Here is a 26,198-nt window from a genome sequence, read left to right on the forward strand (position 1 = left end):
TTCATTTAGTTTAAAATACAATTATAGATGAAAAAAGATAATTATAGAATAACAAATCAAAATATTCAAACATAGAAACAACACCTTAATTCACAAACGTGTATTATCATCCTCAGTTTTCCAAAAATTTCATTAAAATGAATTAGCAAGACTAGGAGATGTGAGGTATACCTCAATGAGACAGCAACTCAATGCCAAAAATAACCAAAAGACTTCTAGAGGGCAACATACCATCTCTGACGTTATACAATTTTTTCAAGCTCTAAATCTTCCCAAGTCTATAAAAGGAAGTAAATTAACTTAACAGAAACCATCAAAGTTTTTCCATATACATCCTGCTATTCAAATAAAGAAAACCATTAAGATATGACATACAACATGGTTCCTGACTCTGTACAAGCATATGAAAATGTGGTAGGGTTTATCTAGTATTTTTAGCTACTAACCCTCCCCCTTTTTAATCTCGATCAGGAGATGAACAAAACATACATAATAGAACATACAATAAAAAGCAGTACAGGAAAAGCCCTTAACTCTAAAACAACTGTATATCAGATAACAAACACACAAATTAAATAACAAATTATATCCCAATAAAAGAATGCTCGCAGTAACTGAAAGCAAGCTCAAATTAGATAACCTGCAAAAAAGATACCATGCCATTCTACACATTGTATCAGTTGCTATTCTACATAGAAGATTTAATGTCATAAACAGTACAGGAAAGCGTGATCTTTTGCAATTACCAAGACAAACTATACAGAGAAAAAAACAACTATTTTAGTATTGCTTCAAATTATGAATTAGCAAATTGATGTGTATTCCCAAAAATACCAGACTTGGTGACTGAAGAACAACAGTATATGATTATAACCTTCATTAATAAGTTTTAAGCCAAAGAGACAAATTTGAAGGACATTCTTATATGTATAAGGTTTATAAACAATATTACAGTTACAAGAGGCTTCTATTAATTAAGATGAACCTTTGTCATCAAACTGTTCAATTTCTGTTGTGTGTAAATTTATTTTAGATATATCCACATATTCACACTGTCAGCAGCCACATGATTTATTGTTTTTAAGTGAAATAAAAAGCTTAAAAACTGCATAAGGACCATAAGTGCAACTAGCTGCAATCTTCATTGATTTGAAGTAGAAGAAACAGTTTTTTGTGTAAGAAACTTGAATCTTCTGCTGGTGATGTTCCTGTAAGGTCCTGTGACCATTACATGTAATATCAAATGACTGAAATTAAAAATTTGAACATATTTCATTTTTTTGCTGCTCTTGATCTTTAAATTAGTGATCTCAAAATCAATAGAGAACATTTTCCAAAGGCAATATATCCACTAAAGATCTGAATTAAAGGCCCATTTCTTGGATATTATAAGCAATAGGTCAACCATACCGGTATTCAGTTTATGGATAGATTGTACCTCATTTTCATGATTAAATGATAATGCTTAGTTAATGTATTACTTGAAGTAAAACCTTTATTAATATAGACTTTCAACATTAAAATCAATCATTTTTTTAATCAGTAAAGCAGGCAAGATATTTCAGTGTGTGCACTTTTGTATTTCAACCACTTTCTCCTGATGTCTTTAATAACTATCCAAAGGGCGGTAGTTTAATTAAATTTGTGCTGTCAATCTTCTTTCAAATTAAACCTCCAATGGAAGATGCATATTCCATATCTTGGAAATCCTGTCATTCGCATAGATAAAATTCTACATGTACAAAATTTCTGAACATATCAATTTTTATTGACAATAATTATTGATTTCTGTCTCTATTTCCTTCATTTGTGTTAAAACCTCTGTCAGTTTTGTTTCATCCATCTCAAACCGCACAACTTCAGATTTCTGAAAGGAAATATACATTTATTGTTATACAAATACCAATTCACTATAATATCAGTTATTGAATTATTGGGGTAATAGCTTGATATATTTTTCGATTGATACAGGTTTGTATGAATAACTATCATGACTATATATGTAGGTTCACAGAATTAAAAGAAAATGTGATGATTTTTTTTTTTATTGAAAAATTACAATAAACTAAAAAAAAATAGGAAAAGGGAGACAACAAATACAGTGTATTCGCAGTATTATATGATGACAAATTACATTTTGTATGAATTTCAATGGTTTCTTTTGTGAATGTCTTCCAATGCCTGCTAGTTCAAATGAAGATTTTCATCCAATTGATGCACCTGATCTCGCACTCTTCTGGATTGATGGGATTCCAGCTGTTTTCACTATCAAGTTTGTCTGTTTTCACCAGGACTTGTGATATTTTAACAGACAGGTTTACTACTTTCAAAAATGAACTGATGATTTTAACTATCTTATTTATAACAAAAATTTCAAAAATTATGGCTATAACTTCATCAAGTTCATGTAAATTGATATGAGTACATGTAAATTTAAGAAATGTACATATCTATTTCATTCTTAGATTTTGAATAAGTCAACAACACATTAAAGTACAAGATCACAATACACTTACATTTTCTGGAGAATTTATTTGGAATTCCATTATGGCTGACGATTCATTCATTTGTTCCATGTTCCTAGCTTGAGCTTTTAAATCTATTCTCCATAACACATTCTGTAATGAATTATTCCATTTTGTCTTTGCTATGATACTGTCATGAATTTTATTTTTATTATTTTTCCAGAACTTTCGGAATACTTGTGTTTGTTCTTCAGTTAAAGGGTTTTCTCTGCGTTTAGTTTGTGACACTAGAAATGCATCTAATTGATTGAAATCCATATCAGCTGACACCATATTCTGAAGAAAAAAACAATTATTTACATGCTTTAAAGAAAAATTTCATTCATTTGAAATATTTTGCTTCTATCAGATGGAAGACAGATCACCCCCCACATAGTTGAAACCTATGAATTGAAAATTCTGACTTTTTGAAATAAAAATTATCAAGAAAGCTGAGCATGAATTTAAAATTGTGTTATTGATAAATGTATAGAGCAGTAGTAGAAAATTGTTATAGTTTATTGATATTGCAAAAAATAAAATCTAAACAATCAAATGAATAATGTAAAACAACTTTTTTAAATGCAAATTAACAAAAGTAACAGAAAATAAATAATTTTACATCTTAAAATGTATATATTTCAAGAAAAAACTACAATGATCATGGCATATAGTGTTTGCAGTACAAGGACTGGCTTTAAGCTCGGACAAAAAAGAAATACATATCTCTCCTTTATGTCCATAGTTCCTCCTTATTAAAATGGCTGCTTATAATTTAATCAGGAACAGATATTATGACATTGTCTATAACAAAGTTTTTAGTGGAACATCTGTTTATATGGTGACAGCTAAACCTAGGATTGAAGATTAACAGGGTAGTGATCGGTGCTTGAAAACCATTTTAACCCTGCTACATATTAATCAGGTTGGGGACAACCCAACTAATGGGAACTATTCCCCAAATGAGTAACAATCCTTTAATTGAACAATCATTTGATAGTGCTAAAAAACAAGATTTTCTTCACGGAGTCTGTTTGTCAAGGAATAGAATTTCCTTCATAATATAAGTTCCAAATGGAAACAGTATTCTGGAATATTATTTCCACTGGAATAAATATTACAGTGGAACTTCTGTTAGGCGGAACAAATATACGTTGACATGTTTACTAAAAGTGGCTCAAATTTATAGAAAATGAAACAACTTCTTTCAAAGAACCATATTTTCATTTTAGGTTTTAAATAATTTCATGAAGTTAGCAGTTTAATAGTAGCCTTGAAAATTGTGAATTTTTTGAAATTTTCATAGGCTTGTAACTTCTCTGTAGATCTGGTTAGGGCTATTCATCTTTTGGTGAAATTTGCTGCATTTTGCATTAAAATGTGCAATTTCAAGTATGAAATGTATATATAATTTAAAAAACAGTTTCTTAACACTAGAAGATTATCCCTCATTTGAGAGATCATTTTTTCATTGGGGTTATAATTCTCCATTTGGCAGGTTGTTCCCAATCAGTTTTTGTGTCAGGCCTAAATCTATCTTACATTGTCCTTTGTTCAATGTTGTTACAGCTTAATTTTTAGGGTAGATCGTTAAATTCATACACAACTTTTCTTGATTCAGGGCAATCAAAAGTAAAACACTTTCTTTTTGAAGACCATAGATTCAAGATTCAGATTCAATATCTTATTAAATTCTAACCACTTGTATAACATAAAACATTCAAGTGCACATATAAAACATAGCGTATAACCAGAGACATATATAACATAAAAAATTCAAATACATATATAAAACAATTATAGCATATATTAAAACTATAAACTAAAATATCATTATAGTTCAAATACTAAAACATATACAAGTGCCATATTAAGGCATATATGGACCTCTAGAAGTCGTTTGCATTTGGTATTTATCTGTTGTAGGGTTGCTGTCTCATTTACATAAATATATACAGCAAATCTTCTTTTGTTTATTTTATCTTACATTTTTGTATGTGGCTTTATGTCTATTCTTATATCTATAAAATAATAAATAAATAAAAAAAAACATCCAATAACAAAGAATCACTCAAAAATTTAAAACCCATATCTAAACATGTAAAAAAGGTCTTCCTAAATAAATTTGGAAAAGGGGGCGTGTCATGACAAACCTTCATTAAACCTGTGCATTTTGTAATCAAACCACTTGATTCCTCTTTTGGCATATCTGGGTAAATTTGTGAGAGAAGGAAATCGTCCGACAACTCTTCCTCTCCATAGTAAGTTCGTCTTGCAATACCATTCAGCAAAGCAAGAAGCTTCTTGGCCTCGTCCCCCATCTTCTCCAAAGCAACTTGTGAAAATAGCTAAAAACCGAAAATGTGTGAATGGTGACTGTAGACCTCAACATAAGATATATTTTCCCATTTAATATAGATTTTCCCATCAGTAAAGACTTTAACTACTATTATAATTTCTAAAGAAATTAATCTTTAATTTTAAATAATTTGTGAAAGAAAATCACAAAAAATCGACGGTTTAATTGTTTGTTCCCTGTCCAGAGTGTCGGACTCAATTTATGTCATCCACATTTGTTTCAATGGCGGCGCCCATGCAAACTGTTCTTTCTCAAGATAATATTTCATCTGATCAAGAACAGGATGCTAATTTGGCATTTTCCGAGTTAGATAAAGGTTGTATTACGATCTTTTGTTTGTTTGACATCGGACTATTGAATCTTTATGCTAAGCACTCTTCCACAGTACAACAAACATATTCTTATTCGAGTTCACCCCAAAATTTAAGAGTTTTCTGTTAAAAAGAGAGGGAAGATACCAAGGAATAGCTCATAAGTCGAATAAAAACAGACCATGGTAAAATAGAAAACTTTCAAAAAACAAACAGTCCAAAAACACCACCATGTACATAGAGTGCTAGACTAACCCTAAAACATTATTGGATTCTGTGTCCACAGAGTCACAGTAGTTGGCAAAGAATTCCAAAAGGAATTTAACAAACTCTGTCAAATTGGGTTGGGAGAGAGTGTTGATCTCAGGTTGTCTTGAACTAATATGAGGCAGGTGTTACCTGTGAAAGGGGACGAAGTCCGTATAAATTATTTTTTTTAATTCAAGCATATTTTTAACTCCAGAATCTGTTAAGAAAGAAACGGAAATACGGAAACGTTTCCAATATTGGTCCTGTTCGTAGGGATATTCGTTGTGACATCTTTTTTAATGTAAACAAAGAAACTCTCTATGATTTCATTAGTACAAATGTATTATGATTTTTATATTGATTTTGAGTTCTATTGATTTGCTTACTGTATAAGGCACGTCCCCATAATATTTTACTCAAATCCCGAGATAAACAATATCAGAAAAGATTTCTGTGCAGATGCAGGAAAATAAAAAAAGTTAGAAAAAAAAAGTTAACGATTTTGAGTAGATTGATTTATTTTTTTTTTTTTTTTATATTGATTTTTCTACTGTAATAATAGCTTCCCCATATGAGCAGTACCTTTATGTGTGGTTCAGTCTTGTAAAAATATCCTTTACAACTTGAATTAGAATGTTATTGTACCCTCTTGTAATAGTACAACCATCACCATATTCACTGTATTCGAATGTACATTATTCAACCCTACTTACTGAAATAAAATATGAGGCAAGTTTTATTTGTGGTCCTCTATTAATTTTAACATTTATCTTGGGGTAACTTGCCACGAAGTTGGACATACCTTTGAGTCAGACATTTTTAAATCATTTTAGCATCATGACAAGATAAATTCAATATTGTGTTATTGGTACAACATAATTTTTTTAATCTGCATTTGCTGATAAATACTTATACAACTAGATTATATTCATACTTCCTTTTTAATATGTTTGAAAATTAATTTTTTGGCTGCTTGGATGCTCTTGATTGGTCAACAAATTAAGTACATTGTATGTTAAGTATCATATGATTTTTTTATAACTTTTATTAGGTTTGAGATCACCAAAGATTGGAATACAATGTGAATCCATTGTAAGATTTCCGAGTCTGTTTGAGAAATATCCATTCCCTATCCTGATCAACACTGCATTCCTTAGATTGGCAGATATTTTTAGGAATGGGTATGTTTGTGATCATGGCTAGGACTGTCAAAATCTCAAATTAGAGTATTATTTGAATAAGAATTTTATATGTTTATATTTTGTACTGATAATGACTGAAGAAAGGAGTAATGTTAATACAGAAATCCTTCAATTGAAAAAAAAACTTCGAAATTTGTATTGATTGAAATTCTCATGTGCTTACAGTTCAAAACAATCCCATATTTGTAATGTTCATACATATAATAATAATGTAATACCATTATGTTTTAGAAACAATTTTTTGCGATGGTGTATCTTGCAAGTAACCGAACAAAGCAAAAAACATTTGGAGAAAATTTTAAACATAGATGAATTTGTGAGGAAGATATTCTCAGTAATTCACAGCAATGATTGCACTGCAAGAGCTTTGACCCTAAGGTAAGTTGCATTCAGATTTTATAAAAACTATAAAAATAAAGATATTTTGACTATGAGTGTGAAGACTTTAATCAAAATTATAATGTAATTATTTTATACAGGGTTCATTATCTATTCACCTCAAATTTCCAAACATGAACTATCCCTGAAGTGATCATTTGTCCCATTTAAACCAAGCTTGTTTCAATGTTAAGTTATTGATAAAAGTACATTGATGTGCTTAATGGTGAGTTACGGATAAAGTTTGCATTTTGTTTTGTCTGGTTACAGATGACATACTTTTCACTGAATTATGACTTGGAATTTGGTAACATGTAGGACCATTTGTCATTATTACACACAACTAATATTGCTAATGACTCTCAACATTTTTCTAGAACCCTTGCTAACCTTGCCAGTATTATAACTGAAAGGAAGAATGTTCACCATAGCATTGTGAATGGTTTTGATTCCAACGATGCAGTCGAAGTGGATGCTGCTGTTTTTGCTGCTGGGAAATTTGCCGAACAATCAAGGTTAATATTTAGGAAACTGTAAATAAATATATGCTGTGATTCATTTACTTTTGTGGATACAAATTTTTGTGGTTGAGGAAAAACTACCTTTTCATGGATATTTGATTTTGTGGTTCTGCCAAAGTCTACATACAAGCATATAGAAAATTTGTACTTTGTTGAACATTTAAATTTTCGATTTGTGGTTTATCTATACCCATGAAATCCTCGAAAATTGGTATCCAACGAATAATAATGAATCCACAGTACTTAGTTTTAAGAAAATATAGTTAATAATATAAAAGTTTCCTCCTAATTGCTTTAGTTTTCTTTATATATATAATTATGTAAGAACTGAAATAAAAGGTGGGAAGCCAGAAAGGATATCAAGGCTATGAGATCTGAGAGATCAGTTGGACAAAATTAACATTTTTTTATTGTGCACTTTGAAAATAATTATGGTGAGTAGGTCATTCAGGTTTTACATGAATTGAATATTTTATACATGTTAAAAGAGGTAGAAAGGAGGAAGTTTATTATTTTTTTTTAACTATATGCACATTTGTATTTGGATTTTTTCAGTTCTTTTGCTGCCAGTATCTGTAACAATTTATCTGACATGATTCAAAACATAGCAACACCAGTTGATTTGAAGTTACAGTTAATACCCATACTACAGCACATGTATCATGATGTGCAAACATCATCTAAGGTAAAATATAAGGTCACACCTATTTAAGGTATGAGGACATTTTTTTTCTCGAGTATAATCTTATTTCTCATGGGCTTTGGTCAGTCCTTAATAGCAATTTTCAATCATAAAAAGCATTCAAAATTTATAAACTGCTTGATTTTAAGTTTAACCTTTTGTCGTTGGTATTTGTAAACCAAAGTGTTGACACTTAAAAGCTCACCAGCATTTCTATCATTTGTTATGAGGTTGAAGTTGTTTTAAGATTTCAACCCAACATTTTGATTCGTATCATTAATAGTATCTAATTTTCTTTTGTGATGGGCATAACATAACAAATTAATATTTTTAATAAAATTGAAGATGTTTGAATAGAAAAAAATGAATGTGGTATATTAATTCATTTCACATAATCTCTTTAATTGCTGTTCTTCATCTTAAAGACACAGGGAGGCTTTAACATGGAGCAAAAGCTCACAATTCACTGCATATTCAAGACAACCCTGGCACCAATTTAAGCAAAATCTTTGCTAGAAGCCATGATTTACGTTAAGATATAAATTTTGAATATCACTTAGTATTACTATGATATGCTCGCCACGATATAGCCTTTTGGTGCTGATGTGTCATATAGCAATCACTAATTCATTGATATATTTAGCAACTTAATTTGAAAGTCTTTGTAATATTTTAAATGTCATCTTTCACAGGCAAGACAAGTGTGTTTGGAACTGCTATCCAGTTTGCCCTCACAGAAGTTTGTCATTAGGACACTACAGACAATGACAGCACTGGCCTGTCAGTCATTGATTGATGTTCAATCACAGGTTGATCTATTGATCAGTCGAGTCACTGATGATCCAAGACAATCGGTCAAACTCATAGCTCTAAAAGATCTAAATTGCCTAGCAATGAAAGCACCTCAGATGTGGAAATATTCATCTGTAAAGGTATTGTATTGATTTTTTTAATTCTGTTAGATTAATGGCAATAAAGAATTCAATTGGTATATATTCTTGACAAATATTTAATTCTTTTTTTTTTTTTTTATTAAAAACACTTTGAAAGAAGTATATATGTGGAAATACTCATCACTAAAGGTGAGCTAAATGAAAACATTTCAGCTTTCTTAATATCATTGGTTATACTTTCAGAGTCTTATAACAGTTGTACTGCAAGCCAAATCCACAGCTGTTAAGATTGCCATACTAGAAGTCCTAGGAACATTAGCAAAATCTGTAGCATTTCATCTCTTTCTTACTCATGATGGTACGTATATCAAATAAAATCAGAATATTCCATTGCATTTTGATTTGTTTGGTCAATGATATTAAGATAAACAATACTTAGTTCCTAGATAGTCTGTTTCACCTTGTCTTATTCCATTTTATACACAAATGTCACGTGATAACATCAGAAATCTATACATTGTCTGCCAGAAAACATCAACATATGGACACTGTCACCTTACGGAAGGTTTTCATGAGGGTGAGGAAGTCAACTAGAGCTTTTTATGCCCCACCTAGGGGCATTATGTTTTTCAGTCTGTGCGTCTGTTTGTTCCTCCATCCGTTTGTTTGTTCGTCCGTCCGTTCGTCTGTCTGTCCCACTTCAGTTTAAAGTTTTTGGTCAAGGTAGTTTTTGATGAAGTTGAAGTCCAATCAACTTGAAACTTACAGTACAAATTTCGCGAAAGGCTTCCCAAACTCCGAACACCAAGTTTTTTCTTGGTGTGACACCAGGAAACTCCGACATCCCTCCCTAAATTCTCGGAGAAATTTGGGAGTATTCCCTCCGACTTCCGCGTAGATTCGCTACCTTTTGTTTATTGTATTAGCGGCATCTCTCCTAGTCCGGTGCGACGCAGTGTCACACCAGGTAATTAATTGCCCTAATCCTTCTGATCTATACCGGCACGCGACAGTCAAGGTATGTGAGATTACTTATGTAATTAAACAATTGTATTTCCTGTCTATTGATAATCAGGTTATATTTCTGATTGCTTGAAACAAATAAAAGATTTAAAAGCAAAACGTTGTTGTTAATTCTTTCAATTACACTGTACATTTAAAAATAGTTTTATTAAAAAAAAAACTATATTTGATTTTTACCTCGTTTTTTTTTTCTGGTCAGTAAATTAATATTTAATTTATAAAAGAGACATACTTGTGTAAAAATAAACGGAGACTTACGCTGAATAAAAGTGGGCAGTTTAAAGGAAAATTACATGTCTCAAAGTTTTGTATACAAGTAAAAAAGAAAATATTATTCACTATTCGTTATGCTAATAAGTCCACGCCATTTTCATTTTACGATTACATAATTGCTTGAAACAAATTAAAGATTTAAAAGCAGAATGTTGTTGTTAATTCTTTCAATTGCATTAAAGTTTTATAACAAAAACTATACTTGATTTTGACCTTGTTTAAGTTCATCGGTAAATTATTTTATTTACGAAAAGAGACATACTTGCGTAAAAATAAACAGAAACTAACGCTGAATATAAAAGTGAGCAGTTTAAAGAAAATTACGTGTCTCAAAATTTGTATATGCAAGTAAAAAAGAAAATACTATTCACCATTCGTTATGCTTAATAAGTCTACGGCATTTTCTCTTTACGATTTGTTGGCATTACTTTAGGATAAATAATTACATTTCGGCTACAACAGGAATACTTCTATAGTTGCATCAACTCGTCGTTGCATAATATTCATTTACGCACAATGAATGTAAACTTGTGTGTTGTATAAAGGACAGTGATTTTAATTTTTTTTAAAGAAATTAATTGCCGTCGGAAGACGATACACATCTCAGTGATCAACAGTCCGTGGTTGAACTTTGAACTTGACTTCACTCACAATATTGAATGCTAAAAATAGTGACATCAATTTTGTCCACGAGATTTTTATTTGGCGGGAAATATTATCACGTAACAGTAAACTCAGGTGACCTTTCTGGATGACCGTGGGAAAATTCATTCGGGGTTTAAATTTGCTTTGGAATGATTGACATTTGTATGCCTTAAGATTGAGGCTCTAGAAGGTCCTTTTACAATTAATTAACCGGAATCTAAAATATAATCCTTTTCTGAATAAACGAACACCAGCCTTTTAATTTTACATACCTGGACATTATTTATACGTCCATGGTCAACAATATACATAAATGGTAGATGAAAACAGGATGCATGTCGTTCAGTTCCTGTTGGGCGTTGGTAGAAATCCTCTGTGAAAATGTGTAGATCGTAAAAATCCGATCCACATTTTTTTCACATATTTCTTTCTCGTAGAACACGATATAATTTCATTTAAATAATCTATAGTATCATAGTATTAATTGTTGAAATGCTTCTTATTTTTATTTCGCCAAGGACTTTTAACGAGCAGTAAAATACGGATTGCGCCCATCCAATTCTATTTTAAATAATAAAGGATCAATAACAGATCATAACAGAGATAAACAACACATGATTTTTTTTTCTTCATATAATTAAATTAGGTTGTGATTATTGTGTTGTGTCTGGGCGGGGAATGTCTCTCAGTGTTGTGTTTTTATGAATATAGGGCACATTGCATACAAAACGTTTTCCCTTCATTCAACAGAGTTGTCACTTTACAGTTTCTTTTCTGAGTTCAAATATTTCAAGTCGGTAATCTACCGAGGTAGTGAAACATAATATTTTACATTGCAAAATAAATTGAAAGTAACAGAGTTCACTTGTTGATCCGATAAATTAACTCTTGGGTTTAGATTGGACAAATTACCGTAAAAACATCATTTTGTTTTAAGCAAGTTGATATTTATATATTGAACAATTAATGAACCGGATATTGCTCACTGAGTAGGTCATAAAAGATTCTAATTGTAGTAAAATCGTCTTTGTTGAAAAAACAAAAATTATGACCTGACCGGACTATAATAAAAATACAAAATAAGTGTTTTGTTCGTATTTTTATACGTTTGTACGTTTTATTTCAAATGACAATGACATGGGGCAAATACATACAAGAATAATTATCTTATTTTGAAAGAAAATGTCACATTTTTATCTGTCAAAGAAAGGAAATTTTAATACCGTGTTTTAAAGCACACAGGTGCAATCAAGATCGATTAAATGTACAAAGGTAATAAATCTGGCTAATCCGATTATGTTGTCACGCGTCATTAATTTTCAGTACATCCGATGGGCAATAAACCAATTAACAGCCACGCGGTGTTGGGAGAGAATCTTTGGAGGAAATTGGGAGTATAATCCGTGAATCGCGGTGTGACACCGCTACACTCCGAAATCCGTGATTAGAGTTCGCGATTACAAACTCTCTGTGCGTACTGTAGTACACATGTTCCCTATGATATGATCTTTCTAATTTTAATGCCAAATTAGAGTTTTGACACCAATTTTACGGTCCACTAAACATAGAAAATGATACTGTCCCGCTTCAGGTTAAAGTTTTTGGTCGCTTCAGGTTAAAGTTTTTGGTCGCTTCAGGTTTAAGTTTTTGGTCAAGGTAGTTTTTGATGAAGTTGAAGTCCAATCAACTTGAAACTAAGTACAAATGTTCCCTATGATATGATCTTTCTAATTTTAATGCCAAATTAGATTATTACCCCAATTTCACGGTCCACTGAACATAGAAAATGAAAGTGCGAGTGGGGCATCCGTGTACTATGGACACATTCTTGTTTAGTTGTAAATCTAATTAAATCATAACATTTGCTTAATTTGCATGTGTAAAAATCTAGGCATGTGCATAGAAAAAATTCACGTGGTGCAACTTTTTCAATCCCCACATTGAAACAACTGTCCCAGAACTCTCCTATTCTCATTCCTTCATTGTCACTTCTTTGGCACACATGGAAGACTTAGTATGTAGTGATAAGGATGCATCAGAAGGACGGTAGGTAATATCATATGCTATTTTATGCAAATAACATATAAAGAAGCTGCCTCAGGCTACTGGTGAATGATGAATAGTTAATCCTTTTAATTCCAATATTTATTTTCAGTATCAGCAGCAGACATGCAGAAAATACAGGAAGTGTGTAATCTATGTTATGTATCTCAGAACCCAACATTGTCAGCCAAAGCCATGGAGTTCTACACAAACATTGCCATTTGTTTCAAAAGTTTCAGTATGTAATTATTTTAACACTTGACTGTATTGATCAGCGTTAATGTCAGGTGGTTCTTAAAAGGAAAAGGCAAACTTTATAACTGTTAAAATTTCAACAGTTTGTTTGTATGACTAATAAATTTTGGTTAATTTTCTGACATATGTTTCTTAAGATATGCATATTCTAGATGTTATTTATAAATTTCAATGACATATTTATTGCAACTATTTTTCAGTCCTATGTTTTTTTCTTCAATTTATAAGATGATTTAAAACTACTTCATGAATTTGTTTGAAATTTATTCATTACTGTTATGACGAAATATTGTTTTATGCATACCTGGAAATATTGCATTTTTTTGGACAGAGAGGAAATTATTTCGTTTGGACCAGGACCCAGTAGAAGGGGCTAGACTTGCAATAACAACACAATGCTGTTTATCAGTTTGGGGTACAACAAAAGAAGATAAAAAAGTTCTTAAGGTAAAACCGTCTATCAGAAAGAAGAAAAAGTAAAGTTTAATGTCTTATGTAGAAATTGTAGAAAGCTGTTACATGGGGTAAACTTTTTTGCATTTTAGGAGTGGAATTTCATCCACCAAATTAAATTGTATTTAAAAGTTAATTAATAAATTCAAAGTTTTTTGCGCAAATAAGAAATATGAAAAGATATGGTGATCAATACTAAAAAGGATTTGATTTGATTTTTTTGTGTTTTAACGCCACTTTTAAGCACCGCTTTTGGGCTATTTCGTGGCGGCCAGTTTTTATTGGTGGAGGAAGCCGGAGTGCCCGGAGAAAACCACCGACCTTCAATAGGAAAACTGACAATCCTAGTCAATTAAGATTGGAGTCGAGTGCACCCGCACGAGGGGGGTTCGAACTCACAACCTCAGTGTTGACTGGCTAGTGATTACAGTAGTAACTACTTAGACCACTCGGCCACCGAGGCCCCCTACTAAAACGGAGAGTAAATATATACAGTCCCTGCAGAGATTGCATAAAAATATATTATTGATACTTGTGTATTGCAGCTTTGTTTACAGTGTGCTGTACACCTGGTGAAAAAGTTTCCAGATACAACCATGTTTTTCCTGTCCGAAATTGTGGAACTTTTAGAGACAACTGAAAGCGGTAAGTGGAGAATATTTGTAACTCATAGCAATCTGCAGAACACTAGGTAAAAAAGCTTACATAGCCATGTCCAACTTGTCAGAACTTATATGTAGGAGGCATAAACGTTTTGTGCAAAATGGACATATAAAATATTAGGGTAGACACATTCTGCACCCTTATAAACATGTCTTTTATGTTTAAATGGGTAATGGTCAGAAATGGGCTTAAATACAAATTGTGTTATTACTCTTATGTTCATATTAAATAAGATGAATAGATTAAACAGCATTCAAGATACATTTATTTCTGTATCACCGAGGAGATTAATAGGTTAATTAATGATTTATCATGGTATGTATATGAACAAAGGAAAAGTAAGGTAGACCTAACAACACAATAAAACCAGAGTTATTGGCCACACTTTTTTGGTATTATCTGACTTTTTAGCTTGGTGAAGTTCAATATTTTTTGTGGACAGTTTTCAAGGAGGCAATGAATTTCGAATAAGATACTGATTGATTGTTTATTCCGCAATTTCATTTCAATATATTTTGTGCAGAAACTGAAGTATTTGAATGACGAAATTGCTAAAACTTTGAAATTCAATATCTAACATAATTTTTTTCAGAGGAACATGCTTTGATATTGTGTGAAGGATTAGCAGCCATTGGTTCAGAAAATCACATATACATACGAGAGATAATTCCCAACATTCTTTCACTGTTACAGAGTAGTGCCATTTGTCAAGAAGGTCAAGTTAAGGTAAGGCTATTCTTATAAGACCATGACTTCCTTCACTCTTCACAACTCTTAAATGGGTGATTAATTTTTTTTGGCTACAGCATGCAATGAGACAAATTTTTTGTAAATGACAGATGATCTGCAAAATAATTTCTTATGTTTATAAAGGGGGTCAATTTCAGCCTAGAATCTCAGGTAAAACAAAAAATAACTTTAATGATAAATTGGGACTTACTATAAGCATATCTATATATCAAACAATTAATTTCATAATTCAGAATTTCAAATTATAACCTCTGAACAGTTTAATCTTGATTCAGTAAATTGCCATATTTGCCCTTATTAATACATATATTATTTCCAATTTTTATTGCAGACCTACCTTGGGACTCTAATATTCCAAGCAGCAGGTAGTGAAACAATCCCAACAGAGATACAGAAACTGATTCTCAGAAATGGACATAAGTCACCATGGTTTATGTATAAACTGGCCAGACAGGCTATGAGATATGGACAGCATCCTGTTGCAGCTGACCTCTTCAATTCTCTCTCGCATCTGGTAAGTAAACTTACCAGTGAAAACATTGTTGCACAAATGAATCACTTTAAAATTAAGCTTTACTACTATGGATTTAGCTTCAAAGATTCCAGTTTTATGATTTGGAAGGAAAATGATAGCTACTGGATTATTCGTTTTATGGTTTGGTCATTTGATCTTGCTGAAAATTATTATTTCGTTCAACACTTTAATTATGGTTTTCTGTTTCAATGAATTTAACACTAATAAATATTACATGAATAATTATTTTTCATCACTGCATCTGTTGTCCATCCATCATGAAGTTTTTGATGTAAAATTCTCATTTGTTACACTTTGGATTCATTTATTTTTTTATGAGTACAAATTTTTGTGGATTAAGGAAAACTTGTATGGTCTGAAAAGCCTTTCTTCTAATGCTTGAAATATTGATTAGTAATGACATGAGGCAATGTTTTATAGCGGAATTTACAGGTCCAAATAAGTCCCATAATGTACCTTGTCCTTTCCCAAAAATAAATTTCTATTGTATGCTTATTTTCTTTTAAGGTTGCATCAGAACATCTCCATTTTTGGATGGTAGCTTTACAAGAAATTAGTGAAGGTGAAAGTTATCTGATGAAAGAGAAAGATGACAGTGGGATGACAAAGACACTATTATGTTATCAGAAATCTCTTTCTTCACTGAAGGTAAGCTTCCAGTTCTTAGAGAAGAAATTTATTGTAACACTTGCCTAATAATAAAGATATTAAACAATCTGTTTTTCACAAACATTTATAATAATTTTATAACATTTTCTTTTGGAAAACTATGTATGGAGATGTTCTGATGCAACCTAAAAAGAAAATAAGCATACAATAGAAATTTATTTTTGGGAAAGGACAAGGTACATTATGGGACTTATTTGGACCTGTAAATTCCCATATAAAACATTGCCTCATATCATTACAAGTTTGATTGTAATTACTATCATCTCAGACTATCATACACTGCAATGTAGGCTTTGATATTTTGGTTGATTATATTAGATATTCAAGTTAGTAAACAGAAAATATTTAGCCCAGAATTTTATATGACACGAAAAATAAACATCATGAATCACACTAAGTGAATATGTACCTTGTTTTGTGTCCATAAGTAGTACCTTTAAGTAAAATTCCTCAAGTATATGCAATTATTTTTACAGGCTGCTTCCACACAAGTGTTCCCGATGCAGTTTCAAACAGATCTAGTCCATCTTAGAATAGAACTCCTCCAGGCTCTGACTCAACTGATACAGACCTGTAATACATTCAGGACATGTCCTCCACCTGCCATAGCTACAGCATTAGCACTAACTAATGGTCAAGAAATATCACGCTGTGGTCAGATATTGTCACAGGTAGGTCAAAGTAGTTGGTGCATACCGGTATGTATTTTTCAGACGTTAACATAATGATAATTATTAATATTTTAGGTTTAGTGTGTTTATGCAGTTGTGACATTTGAACTAGAAATTCAACTCATTTTATATTTGTACAGTACAGAAATTGTCAGTCAAATTTTCTCACCAAGAGAAAATATTTGACATAAAGTTCAAGAAGGACCGTTCTTAAGATCAACAGTTAAAAAATTAGTTCAGTTATATAGTGCTTCTTCTCTTTTCACAAATAACAAGTGACATTTGAGTATAACTGATGACCAAATTTAAATAGAAGCTTTTTTAGCTCACCTGGCCCAAAGGGCCAAGTGAGCTTTTCTCATCACTTGGCGTCTGTTGTCCGTCGTCGTTACATTTTGAACTTCTTCTAGTGAACCACTGAATGGAATGAAACAAAACATGGCATGAATGTTCCTTATGAGGTGCTGACCAAGTGTTGTTACTTTGCAGTCGGTCCATCATCCAAGATGGCCACCAGCGGGGGACTTAGTTTAACATAGGACCCTATGGGAAATACATACAAATGTCTTCTTTTAGAGAACCATATGAATGGAATGAAACCAAACATGGCATGAATGTTCCTTATGAGGTGCTGACCAAGTGTTGTTACTTTGCAGTCAACCCATTATCCAAGATGGCCGCCAGCGGGTAACTTAGTTTAACATAGGACCCTATGGGAAATACATGCAAATGTCTTCTTTTAGAGAACCAGTGAATGGAATGAAACCAAACATGGCATGAATGTTCCTTATGAGGTGCTGACCAAGTGTTGTTACTTTGTAGCCGATCCATCGTCCAAGATGGCCGCCAGGGGGGGACTTAGTTTAACATAGGACCCTATGGGAAATACATACAAATGTCTTCTTTTAGAGAACCACTGAATGGAATGAAACAAAACATGGCATGAATGTTCCTTATGAGGTGCTGACCATGTGTTGTTACTTTGCAGTCGGTCCATCATCCAAGATGGCCGCCAGCGGGGGACTTAGTTTAACATAGGACCCTAAGGGAAATACATACAAATGTCTTCTTTTACCGAACATGTGAATGGAATGGAACCAAACATGGCATGAATGTTCCTTATGAGGTGCTGACCAAGTGTTGTTACTTTGCAGTCGGTCAATCATCCAAGATGTTCACCGGGTGGGGACTTAGTTTAACATAGGACCCTAAGGGAATTACATACAAATGTCTTCTTTTAGAGAACCACAGAATGGAATGGAACCAAACATGGCATGAATGTTCCTTATGAGGTGTTGACCAAGTGTTGTTACTTTGCAGTCGTTCAATCATCCAAGATGGCCGCCAGCGGGGGACTTAGTTTAACATAGGACCCTATGGGAAATACATACAAATGTCTTCTTTTAGAGAACCAGTGAATGGAATGAAACCAAACATGGCATGAATGTTCCTCCTTATGAGATGCTGACCAAGTGTTGTTACATTGCAGCCGATCCATCATCCAAGATGGCCGCCAGCGGAGGACTTAGTTTAACTTAGGACCCTATGGGAAATACATACAAATGTCTTCTTTTAGAGAACCACTGAATGGAATGAAACAAAACATGGCATGAATGTTCTTTATGAGGTGCTGACCAAGTGTTGTTACTTTGCAGTCGGTCCATCATCCAAGATGGCCGCCAGCGGGGGACTTAGTTTAACATAGGACCCTATGGGAAATACATACAAATGTCTTCTTTTGGTATAAAACCACTAATTCATAGCCCCATTGCTTTCTATGTTAAATTCTGCAATTTCAAGCATAAATGGCTACTTTATCTTAATTTCAAATAAAGTGGCAGTTATTTCATGTCTAAACTGTACCTTATGCTGACTTGTGCTGAAAAAATCAACATACCTTTAATTGCATATTAGAGCGTACTGGTTCCCGGAAGTTTGATAGTACAAAAACAGGAACTTCTGATCTGAACAACAGGCCAAATGAGCCCTCCTATTAAAATTTCCTATACTTCTTTATTATTCAAATAAAACTTTCAACAAGGGTTCTACAGTGACCCCAAGTCCCCAACCTTTCATTCGATACTAAAACTACCCAAATATTTCCACTATTGACAAAGATGCAGCTATGCGTAGGAACTATTTTGTTTAAAATATGTACTACTTTCTTGTATGTTCTTTCCGACCGGGCCTGAATTAGTAGTTCTATACCTATAACAGCACCAACTTTGTTATATTGACTTCTGCTTGACTTTATTTCCTTCTATGATCTATTTTTAGCATAGAAAAACACATAAAGCTTTTGTCAAAACACTATATCACTGGATTCAAGCTCAAATTGAACTGGTATTAACATATGCGTTAAACAAAGAAAACTACATATGGATACTAATAGTGACAGATATGACACTTTTTCAATTTTTACCAGTTCTGATTTGTTAATATCTACTCAAATAACAGTGTTCTTACTTATATGTCTTATTTTTATCAGAGATTCTTCCTTGAATATAAATACAGTGGTCCAAACATAAAATATAATTGATAATTTTGTCCCCCCTTTTTTCTACATGTTGGAAAAGGAGAGTGATTTGGTAAAAAAAAACATACTTTTATGTATAAACATGGATCAACAAGAGCAATTTATGTATCTCCAAGCTAGACAATTTGCTAAAATGGTCTTAAAATGCATTTCAAGTGAGATTTTGGAATTCCTATATAAGTATACACCAATAATCCTTGAAATAAATAATTCACCAAGAAACACAATAAAAAATGAACACTCACTATATAATATGACCAAAAACAATATTTATACTATAAACTAGTCATAATATACAAGTTTCATTGGTTTCAGTGTTAGATAATCCAAAAATTTAAATTTCAGGTAAAATCTTAACTGTGTGCATGCTAAATGACCAAAAAAGGCTAAAATACCTTCTTGTAGTAATTTGAGGGCTGTAATTTGACACTAAAATAATTGTTACATAAAAAAAATAATGTAACATGATTTCTGACAACAAATGTGACCAATTTTCACTGTAAAGGGTATGATTTCTAAAAATAGAATTTCACATGCCTGTCAGTAATAGGTATAAAACCACTAATTCATAGCCCCATTGCTTTCTATGTTAAATTCTGCAATTTCAAGCATAAATGGCTACTTTATCTTAATTTCAAATAAAGTGGCAGTTATTTCATGTCTAAACTGTACCTTATGCTGACTTGTGCTGAAAAAATCAACATACCTTTAATTGCATATTAGAGCGTACTGGTTCCCGGAAGTTTGATAGTACAAAAACAGGAACTTCTGATCTGAACAACAGGCCAAATGAGCCCTCCTATTAAAATTTCCTATACTTCTTTATTATTCAAATAAAACTTTCAACAAGGGTTCTACAGTGACCCCAAGTCCCCAACCTTTCATTCATTAGTAAAACTACCCAAATATTTCCACTATTGACAAAGATGCAGCTATGCGTAGGAACTATTTTGTTTAAAATATGTACTACTTTCTTGTATGTTCTTTCCGACCGGGCCTGAATTAGTGGTTCTATACCTTTTACAGAACCACTGAATGGAATGAAACAAAACATGGCATGAATGTTCCTTATGAGGTGCTGACCAAGTGTTGTTACTTTGCAGTCGTTCAATCATCCAAGATGGCCGCCAGCGAGGGACTTAGTTTAACATAGGACCCTATGGGAAATACATACAAATGTCTTCTTTTAGAGAACCAGTGAATGGAATGAAACCAAAGGTGGCATGAATGTTCCTTATGAGATGCTGACCAAGTGTTGTTACATTGCAGCCGATCCATCATCCAAGATGGCCACCTGGAGGGACTTAGTTTAACATAGGACCCTACGGGAAATACAAACAAATGTCTTCTTTTAGAGTACCACTGAATGGAATGAAACCAAACATGGCATGAATGTTCCTTATGAGGTGCTGACCAAGTGTTGCTTCTTTGTTGCCAATTTACTGTTCAAGATGGCCACCAGGATATTTTATTGAATAACAGGACCAATATTAAACCAAATTTGGCCTCAAACATTATTTGGGTATCTGTTATGATTTTTATCTATCTTTACATGATTTCTAAAACCAAAGTAGAGTCAGGTGAGCGACACAGGCTCTTGAGAGCCTCTAGTTTGTGAAAAGAGTCACTTGAATGTAAAATTGTAATATTTTGTCTTCAGAAATTTCAATTGTCAATAAATTCTACCAATACATGGTAAAATATTTAAATGTGTGTGATAAAATTTGAACATATATTGAATTGAAGTCTGATTAGAAAAAAATAATATTCTGTATGCATTTTATATTTCAGTTAACAAAGTGTATGAAAGATTTTGAAAATCTAAAACAGAAATTTGGAGATTTGTATTTAACTTGTTTTGATGCTGACCCACAGACTTTATATACAGTGACACAGTATCCTTTAGAGTAACCAATCATGAAGAACTTGATATATGTCATAGAGAGTTTTATCACAGTAGCCAATCACAGCAGGCATTACATATATCAAGATTTAATTAAATGCAATGGAAAGAGGCATCTATGATACCTAGTTTGTTGCTATATTAAGTTGAAAGTTTGAGATCTGCCCCAAATTATTTCCTCGTTTGGAAGATTATTTAGTATCATCATTTTTTAGGCATTACTTCTCATCACTTTTCTTCTATTTGTTAATTTTAGCAACATTTGTAAATGTAACAAAAGTGTTAAATTAGCTAAAATTGATGAAAAATAAATGTATGAGCTGAAACAAAATACCAAATTGCACCTGACTATGTACAATGATGTAAACATAGTTTTCAAATATTTGATGAAAAAAACACTTTTGTTAAAACTGAAATAAACAACCATTTGGCAATTTTGGGAGATTTGTAAAATTTAAGAAAGTTCTATAGATAACTTTTGGTAAAAAAAAATGACTTTGAATTTAAATGTTTTAGATCTGCATATTGGTATCAACTTTATATAGGAGACTGTGATAATTACTTTTTCTTAACCAATTATAAAGATTACAGTATTGTTGTGAAGTAATGAAGGCTGGAGTATCAGCAGTTATAACAACAGATAACTCCAGGTAAGTGGAAGAGTTTAGTTCAGGGTTAAATTCATGTAATACAAATACATCATTGAAAATCAGAATAAAGGGAGATCTGGGGTACATGTCAAGTAGACTGCAAGTAATCAAAGTATTAAATCCAAACGACGTCTAGACATATTGTCTAAAATGAGAGATATGTGTCTATACAATATTTCAAGCTCTAGATGAGGATTTCCAAAATCTGTGATCATTCATCGATATGATTGATACAAAACAGGAATATACACTGATGAAGTTGGACATTCATATTAACTTGTGGAAGAGTTAAAAGAAATTTTTGAGTTTTGACATCTCTCCCTCTTTGTATTTATGAGGAATATGACGAAAGGTATCGAGATAAACACGCAATAAAAATCAATTTAGAACATTCACTTAACTCAGTAATGGAGGTATGACAGATACAAAATTACAACCACCAAGCTACAAGGAAAACATACTAGATATTACCATAAGTATTCTTGGCACTTGACTAAACGCTAACCAAGGGTTTTAATGTGCCGTTTAACAAAATACCTGCCTTCAGTGTGAAATTCCCAGAACCTTAACTGTATCACATATGATAACATTTGTAATTTCAGGTTGTTCCCTGTGTCCAGTGAGAATAGTGATGTCCTGTCAGTAACACTAGTTACCATACAGAAAGATCTGAACCATATACTCAAAACTAATAGCCAAGCTTTAACTCATGAGGTAGGACAACATTGTTGGTTGATAAGCAGAAAAACTATTAAAAAGCAAAACTATTTATATCTGTTTAAGATGAGCCTTCGTTTCAATTTCTGTCATCAAAATTTGCAGTACATGGCTTTAATGTCTTCTTTTGAACATAATTATGTCTCATTGCATAGGGACCCTATATATCCGACATATATTCTTGTAAATTTTAATTCCTTTTGTTCTATTTGGACTCTAATGAAATAAACACTTTATAAATTTTATGTGTCTGAACTAAACATTTGAAAGCCAGGATGCGTAAATATGCTTCAACTTTTGGAGCTATAGGACTAAAAATGACCTAAACAGAAAAACAAATTCATCCAAGGTCAACTTTGCCTGTCAGAGGGAATTTGAACTTTGTTTCTTAATAGTTGCTTGACAGAATATTACAGTATTATATTTCATTATTTAAAAATCAATTACTGCATTATTTATTCTATCAAAATGTTTGACAGTCAATGTGTTGTTTTGTATGTTTATATTTGTAAAAATATGAGCCCCTCTTTTACAGCACATGGATTTCCTATGTAAAAGCGTACAGAGTTTGTTACAAGTACCATTTAGATACCCACGATATTTCTTCCAGAGTATACAAACAACAAAACTTAATGTAAGTTGAATTTTTCATTCAAATGTATTTGCTTTTAGCTAACCTGGCCCAAAGGGCCAAGTGAGCTTTTCTCATCATTTGGCGTCCGTTGTCGTCTGTTAAGTTTTACAAAAATTTACTCCTCTGAAACTACTGGGCGAAATTTTACTAAACTGGGCCACAATCATCATTGGGGTATCTAGTTTAAAAAAGGTGTCCGATGACCCCCCTTGCCAACCAAGATGGCTGACATGGCTAAAAATAGAACATAGGTGTAAAATGCAAGTTTTGTCTATATTTTTGAAAACACCGTTTTAAATAGCAAAAATCTGACAGGAGCAAAAATGTTCAGAATGTTGAGCTCTACCAATTGTTCATATATGTCCAAACTGTCAGACTGCCCTTAAATGACAAATTTTACCATCTTTTTTCATTTTTGCCTATTATCTTGAAAAATATAATAAATAGATAGAAACTTTAAACTGCAAAATTGATCAGCAAGACAAGTTCTACAAATAAGTCCACATGGTCGCAATCGTCAGTCCACTTCTTATTGGAGTTATTGCCCTTTGATGACAATTTTTACCAATTGTTTGCGTTTTTGCCTTATATATTAAAAATTATAATAGATAGATAGAAACTTAAATAAGCAAAAATGATCAGCAAGACAAGATCTACTATTAAGACAATATGGAGGAAATCGTTCGACTCCTTATTGGAGTTATTGCCCTTTTATGATGATTTATACCTTTTTTTTTTGGCGTTTTGTCTTATATGGTAAAAATTATAATAGATAAATAGACACTTTAAATAAAAAAAAATTATCAGCAAGGCAAGATCTACCAACAAGTCAAATTTTGCTGATTTAGTTAGTAGACTGTCAATAAAAAAAACTGGTTTTTGTCATGAATTCTATTCTGGTTTACAATGCTGGAGAGTGTCCTTTGTTGAATATGCATAGACCAAGGTGAGCAACATAGGCTCTTTAGAGCCTCATGTTAGAATTTTTTTACAATAATACATGGTTTGTCTGTTTAGGCTTGTTATTCAGCTTAATTGGTCTTAAGGGTAAGTGTGATTATTTTCACCACTTTGCATCCATCATGAGTTTTTTTTTTACTAATTCAAATATGTTAACCTGTTTGCAAATATACTATTTTGATAAAAAATTAACCAAGGAATAAAGAATATATCACTTATACAAAGTTTCAATCATGAGATGTGGCCAGTTGAAATTTTTTTTCTTTTAATTTGCTTACATTTTCAAAAATGTCATAGATCTTCATAGATAAGATCTTGAATTTTATGTGTGTGAAATATAAGTTTTCATTTGTATTTCTGTGTTCTTACAGTTAGCCGTTACACCCCAGCAGAACATGAGAATGGAGCCATTACTTGTACATCATAACACTTTATTTACTCTGAAAGTTGAAGGGGTGATTGAACACAAGCAACAGATGTTTAGACAAGTTAGTCAAATCTGTATAGCTGTAAACACAGAAATTACTAGCCAACAACATAATACAGACACAAAGGTAAAGCGTTATAGAACACAAGCAACAGATGTTTAGACAAGTTAGTCAAATCTGTATAGCTGTAAACACAGAAATTACTTACCAACAACATAATACAGACACAAAGGTAAAGTATTATAGAACACAAGCAACAGATGTTTAGACAAGTTAGTCAAATCTGTATAGCTGTTAACACTGAAATAACTAACCAACAACATAATACAGACACAAAGGTAAAGTATTATAGAACACAAGCAACAGATGTTTACATAATCTAACTTATGATATGATTTCCATGTTCAAAACATTCGTTTCTTATGTAACCTTCAATAGGTATGCTCAAGATCAAAATTGTAGTAGGTCTAATTTATAATAGGTTTCAGATCTTTAGGGATATGGTTAGAATTCTTCAGTGAAAGTATCCAAGATGCAAAGCCTCGGGTGTAATCAGGATGATGAGACCTACATTTCATGGTTCAGTAATTGGTTAAATGTTTGGCTTCAGTTTAGGATTAGTATGGTATAATATGAAACTTTCATGCTATATAATAATTACACAAAATTTGTATGTCAAAAGTGATAAAGTGTCAACCTTCTGTCTTACTTTTGATCTTTTCAGGTCAAGGATCCAAACAGAAGTTATGAAGAAACAGTTCGACCACATAAAGACTATTTCTCCTGTAGTTTTCTGTTATCATTTCCTGTTGCTGGACTTTACAGTGTACAAATCAGAGGTTTAGTTTTAGATGACGCTGGAACAAAATGGAATACAGGACCTCAGTTTACAATGACCTTTAAATCATATGACGATACAATTCATAGAAAGCCTAAAACAGTAGTAAGCAGAACTTCATTTGGACAGATGTAGGGCTTCATTATGGAAATATGTATTAAAAAATCATTGGACAGTTACAATCAGAAATATTAAGTGCCAACCAAATGTGTATATTGTCTGTCTGCTTCGTGCATGTGCACACTTTAAAAGCCGAGTGAATTTCTTTTGATATGAATTGATATCGCCATTTTCAATAGATTACAAATTAAAAATTGTTACACAGGAAATAGACATGACTGACAAGAAACAAATGATTCACAGGCAACAATTGATGTATAAGCTCCATGCAGTCATCCAGTAAAATTGTGGATATTGCCTCCAAGGAGAAGTTTAAGCTCTTGCTTATTACAA

General features: G+C 32.2%; 2 protein-coding genes across 2 annotated transcripts; one reads left to right on the forward strand and one right to left on the reverse strand.

Moving 5' to 3' along the window:
- Positions 1 to 1,730: 1,730 nt before the first annotated feature.
- LOC127738710 (COMM domain-containing protein 1-like) lies at positions 1,731 to 4,856 on the reverse strand. The gene is made up of 3 exons (XM_052250057.1): positions 4,658 to 4,856; positions 2,517 to 2,801; positions 1,731 to 1,867 (listed from the first exon to the last, which is right to left on the reverse strand). The coding sequence occupies exons 1-3, from the start codon at positions 4,823 to 4,825 to the stop codon at positions 1,766 to 1,768; spliced, it is 555 nt and encodes a 184-aa protein (XP_052106017.1). The 5' UTR covers positions 4,826 to 4,856; the 3' UTR covers positions 1,731 to 1,765.
- A 201-nt stretch (positions 4,857 to 5,057) lies between these two features.
- LOC127738688 (integrator complex subunit 7-like) lies at positions 5,058 to 26,074 on the forward strand. The gene is made up of 20 exons (XM_052250024.1): positions 5,058 to 5,179; positions 6,475 to 6,604; positions 6,857 to 7,003; positions 7,381 to 7,518; positions 8,080 to 8,209; positions 8,899 to 9,138; positions 9,343 to 9,457; positions 13,196 to 13,321; positions 13,670 to 13,785; positions 14,337 to 14,436; positions 15,047 to 15,180; positions 15,536 to 15,718; positions 16,247 to 16,387; positions 16,885 to 17,079; positions 21,407 to 21,510; positions 22,103 to 22,168; positions 22,771 to 22,882; positions 23,421 to 23,519; positions 24,851 to 25,033; positions 25,632 to 26,074. The coding sequence occupies exons 1-20, from the start codon at positions 5,065 to 5,067 to the stop codon at positions 25,878 to 25,880; spliced, it is 2,823 nt and encodes a 940-aa protein (XP_052105984.1). The 5' UTR covers positions 5,058 to 5,064; the 3' UTR covers positions 25,881 to 26,074.
- The last annotated feature ends 124 nt before the right edge of the window (positions 26,075 to 26,198 follow it).

Source organism: Mytilus californianus, unplaced genomic scaffold (genome assembly GCF_021869535.1).
Source record: "Mytilus californianus isolate M0D057914Y unplaced genomic scaffold, xbMytCali1.0.p SCAF_4, whole genome shotgun sequence".
Classification (NCBI taxonomy): domain Eukaryota; kingdom Metazoa; phylum Mollusca; class Bivalvia; order Mytilida; family Mytilidae; genus Mytilus; species Mytilus californianus.